Raw genomic sequence first — 4,179 nt, 5'->3', positions numbered from 1 at the left:
TCAGGGGAGAAATTCACTTCATCACTTTGGTAAGGGAAACTATGTTAAGTCTTGTTAAGTTTATTTTACTCTCTCCTCTTGGTCACAGATCGTCTTGTTACTTCACACTCTAGTGCCTCTTGAGTTATTCTAAAGGTATAAACTATATTTACTGTGTTATTACCGTACATATGGTGGTCCTCACATAATGTGCTTGAATACTTCTCACTCAAATGTGAATAACAAAGTGTGAGGCCAGACATACTGCCTCACCCTGTACTCACGCATTTGTGAATAAGTTACCCTTTATGTATAGAACTAAACAAATAATGTAAATAAAATACTGTGTAACATTCAGTGCCATAACATCCTGACCACAGGGGTTAATTATCCTGACCCTTTGTAAACTCTACTCTATAATCCTTTTGCACTACCGCTCACAGGATGAATATAGAGTGCACAATAAACTAGCTGCTGTAAGTGGCAAATAACCACTACAAAACAAAAACACCACAACCAATCAGTACCCATCAGGACAAACAGTTACAAACATATGTTGTGTTCTGATTGCTGTTATGGTGTTATATATCCGTTCAGTGAGGGTGGTGGAGTGGAGCGTGGTAGAGAACACAGTATGGGTGATGAACTGTGGTAGAACAGCCATCTTAGTCATGAACTGCGGCACCTGTATGGGGGAGAACAAGTAGCCACAGAATTAATAAATCGATTGTTTATATTATCCATCTGAATGAGTGTCTGTTCAATGAGCTGTTGTTTATAACTTAGGACGGTGTGTGTGTGTGTGTGTGTGTTAATGGTGGGGGTGTGTGTGTGTTAATGGTGGTGTGTGTGTGTGTGTGTGTGTGTTAATGGTGTGTGTGTGTGTGTGTGTGTTAATGGTGGTGGTGTGTGTGTGTGTGTGTGTGTGTGTGTATGTGTTAATGGTGGTGTGTGTGTGTGTGTGTGTGTGTGTAATGGTGGTGTGTGTGTGTGTGTATAGTGGTGTGTGTGTGTGTGTGTGTGTGTGATGGTGGTGTGTGTGTGTGTGTGTGTGTTAATGGTTGTGTGTTAATGGTGGTGTGTGTGTGTGTTAATGGTGTGTGTGTGTGTGTGTGTGTTAATGGTGGTGTGTGTGTGTGTGTGTTAATGGTGTGTGTGTGTGTGTGTGTTAATGTGGTGTGTGTGTGTGTGTGTGTGTGTGTTAATGGTGTGTGTGTGTGTGTGTGTTGGTGTGTGTGTGTGTGTGTGTGTGTGTTAATGGTGGTGTGTGTGTGTGTGTGTGTGTGTGTAATGGTATTGTGTGTGTTAATGTCAATGCAGTATTTTTCCTTACATTGACTCACTAAGACCCACATACATATAAAATACATACAAAGTTAAACATATTTACTCACCATTTGTGTTTGAGTGACAAAATAAGGAACCGATTTGGTTGATATAATCGTCTGGGTCATAATCTGATTCGCTTGGAAGTAAGTTGATCGTTTTCTGTTAGATAAAAATAAACATCATTAAATATCATGAATTATAGTGATATTAGTAAGATAGTAATAGTAATAGTAGTTGTAGTATCTACATATTCTTAACCACGGGCATATTTCTATATTCAGTCTTATCCATCCAAATAGTTTTAGCATCGCATATATTGTTGGCATTACCACGACCATCATTCCTGTATTGCTGTTTCTGCTGACCGCTGTACCTGCTGTGATGCTGTAACTCTCTCTGCTGCTGTAAATGCTGTATCCCCGGCCCGCTGTAATAGTTTATCCCTCTGTAATGCTGTGGTTGGTGTTGTCCACTGCTGTGATATGATTCCGTCACGGTCCCTATGATCATCACAGCAAAACAGAGAGCTGTGTAGTGTAGACTGAGCATCTGTAGGAGAAAAGAAAACGTTATCTGTCTACCTGTCTGTCTATTTATCCATCTATCTAACTAAAAACAAACACCAAGTCTATCTATCAACAAACAAACACACACACAAACATTAAAACAAAATAATTTACCATGATTGAGTTAAATCTTTCGTGGGAATTCACTTTAAATTCAACTTAAACTCAGGAGAAACACATACCATACACGACACACCATACACGACACACCATGCACGACACACCATAATTACACACCATACACGACACAATCATACTGTACACTATACACCACCTTCTTGTAGCTGTCACCAACACCAACTGATACGACAATAAGACCAGACCAGACAGACGGATGGATGATTCAGCTTGTGTTACTTTCCATACCATTATTCACACTTCATACTTGCTAATTATATACGTGGGGGGGAGGAGGAGGGGGGGAGAGGGGGAGAGGAGGGGAGGGGGGAGGAGAGGGGGGGGGGGGGGAGAGGGGGAGGGAGGGAGAGGGGAGGGGAGGGGGGAGGGGGGGGGGCTTTCACTGGCTGGGAAATCAACTGGGAGAGAGAGAGAGAGAGAGAGAGAGAGAGAGAGAGAGAGAGAGAGAGAGAGAGAGAGAGAGAGAGAGAGTAAGAATCGTGTATAATGTGAGAATCGTCATAGCCATTTAGAGATATTTTCACACGTTTAGGATCTCAATGAGAGAGAGAGAGAGAGAGAGAGACAGAATTAATTACATTTCACATCTATCAACCATCACCACCACCACACCACCACCACCACCACCATCACCACCATCCACCACCACCACCACCACCACCACCACCACCACCACCACCACCACACCACCACACCACCACCACCACCACCACCAACACCACCACCACCACCACACCACCACCCACCACCACACCACACCACCACCACCACCACCACCCACCAACACCACACCACCACCACCCCCACCACCACCACCACCACACCACAACCACACCACCACCCACCACCCCAACACCTGACCAACACCACCACCACCACCATCACCACCACACCACCACCACCCACCACCACCACCACCACACACCACCACCCACCACCACCACCAACCACCACCCACCACCACCACCACACCACAATCTCACACCACCACCACCACCACCACCACCACCACACCACCACCACCACCCACCACACCACCCACACACCACCACTACACCACACCACACCATCACCACCACCACCACACCACCACCACCACCACACCACCACACCACCAACCACCAACCAACCAACCACCACCACCACCACTATCACCACCACCCACCACCAACACACCACCACACACCACCACCACACCACACCACCACCACCCCCACCACACCACACCACCACACCACCACCACACCACCACCACCCCACCACCACACCACACCACCCACCCACCACCACACCACCACCACACACACCACCACCCACCACCACCACACCACCACCACCACACCACCACCACCCCACCACACCACCCACACACCACACCACCACCACCACCACCACCCACCACCCACACCACCACCACACCACCTACTCACCACTCACCACCACCACCACTCACCACTACCACCACCAACAATACCCCACTTAACGCCGTGAGAACAGAGCTTCACCAGAGTTCAGAACACCCTCGGGGAACAACGCCATTGACTATACTAAAATGATTGTTAAATGATTGCCAATGATTGTGATCTGTTGGGCTGTGTTGTGGCTGTTGTGGTCTGTGTAGGAGTTGTCTGGTTGTGTTGTGACAGCGTTAAAGGCTTGTGTTGTGTTGCATACTGCGTTGTGCTGTGTTTTACTGAGTTCGTTAGTTGCTGTGATTCTGGACTGTGCTCTTTCCTGTAACAGCAGCTGTGCTGTGCTGTGCTGTGCTGTGGTGGCAGGCAGGGAGACACATCCTACCCTAATTTGCATATCAATAAAGTGCAAAGGGGTGTGTGTGTGTGTGTGTGTGTGTGTGTGTGTGTGTGTGTCTGTGTGTGTTCCCTGGCTAATGTTCTTAACGAGAATAGGTTAGATTAGATTAGGGTGAACTAGGGGTAGATTATGATAGATTAGGTATATTTAAACCAACAGATGAACTAAACTACGTAAAAAACCTAACCTAACCTAACCAAAGCTCAGTAAACACACACACACACACACACAGACACACACACAGACAGACATTAAAATTATCTCGATCTGTTTCACATGACAGTAGCTGAACATAATAAAAACTACAATTAAAATCACTGGAACATAGCAATACGTAACTGAACGAAGCACAATG

The 4,179-nt window shown here is 46.3% G+C and overlaps 1 protein-coding gene across 2 annotated transcripts; it reads right to left on the bottom strand.

Moving 5' to 3' along the window:
* Window positions 1–277: 277 nt before the first annotated feature.
* Window positions 278–1,878, bottom strand: LOC121879370. Of its 2 annotated transcripts, none has more exons than XM_042385977.1 (3): window positions 1,682–1,878; window positions 1,374–1,467; window positions 278–664 (listed from the first exon to the last, which is right to left on the bottom strand). In XM_042385977.1, the coding sequence occupies exons 1-3, from the start codon at window positions 1,855–1,857 to the stop codon at window positions 500–502; spliced, it is 435 nt and encodes a 144-aa protein (XP_042241911.1). In that variant the 5' UTR covers window positions 1,858–1,878; the 3' UTR covers window positions 278–499. The 2 variants fall into 2 exon arrangements, with proteins under 2 accessions (XP_042241911.1, XP_042241910.1); XM_042385976.1 differs by having other exon boundaries at window positions 279–664; window positions 1,556–1,878.
* Window positions 1,879–4,179: the final 2,301 nt, after the last annotated feature.

This window comes from Homarus americanus, unplaced genomic scaffold (genome assembly GCF_018991925.1).
Source record: "Homarus americanus isolate GMGI-L3 unplaced genomic scaffold, GMGI_Hamer_2.0 scaffold8706, whole genome shotgun sequence".
NCBI classification, from domain to species: Eukaryota; Metazoa; Arthropoda; class Malacostraca; order Decapoda; family Nephropidae; genus Homarus; species Homarus americanus.
Note: the sequence above shows the minus strand (reverse complement) of the source record. Positions and strands in the feature narration are given on the sequence as shown.

Coding starts and splice junctions, on each gene's coding strand:
- LOC121879370 (XM_042385976.1), bottom strand. CDS start 1,857: ATGCTCAGTCTACACTACACAGCTCTCTGTTTTGCTGTGATGATCATA. Junction 1,468..1,555: donor ATGCCCGTGGTTAAGAATAT/GTAGATACTACA, acceptor TTTATCTAACAG/AAAACGATCAACTTACTTCC. Junction 665..1,373: donor TTGTCACTCAAACACAAATG/GTGAGTAAATAT, acceptor TCCCCCATACAG/GTGCCGCAGTTCATGACTAA.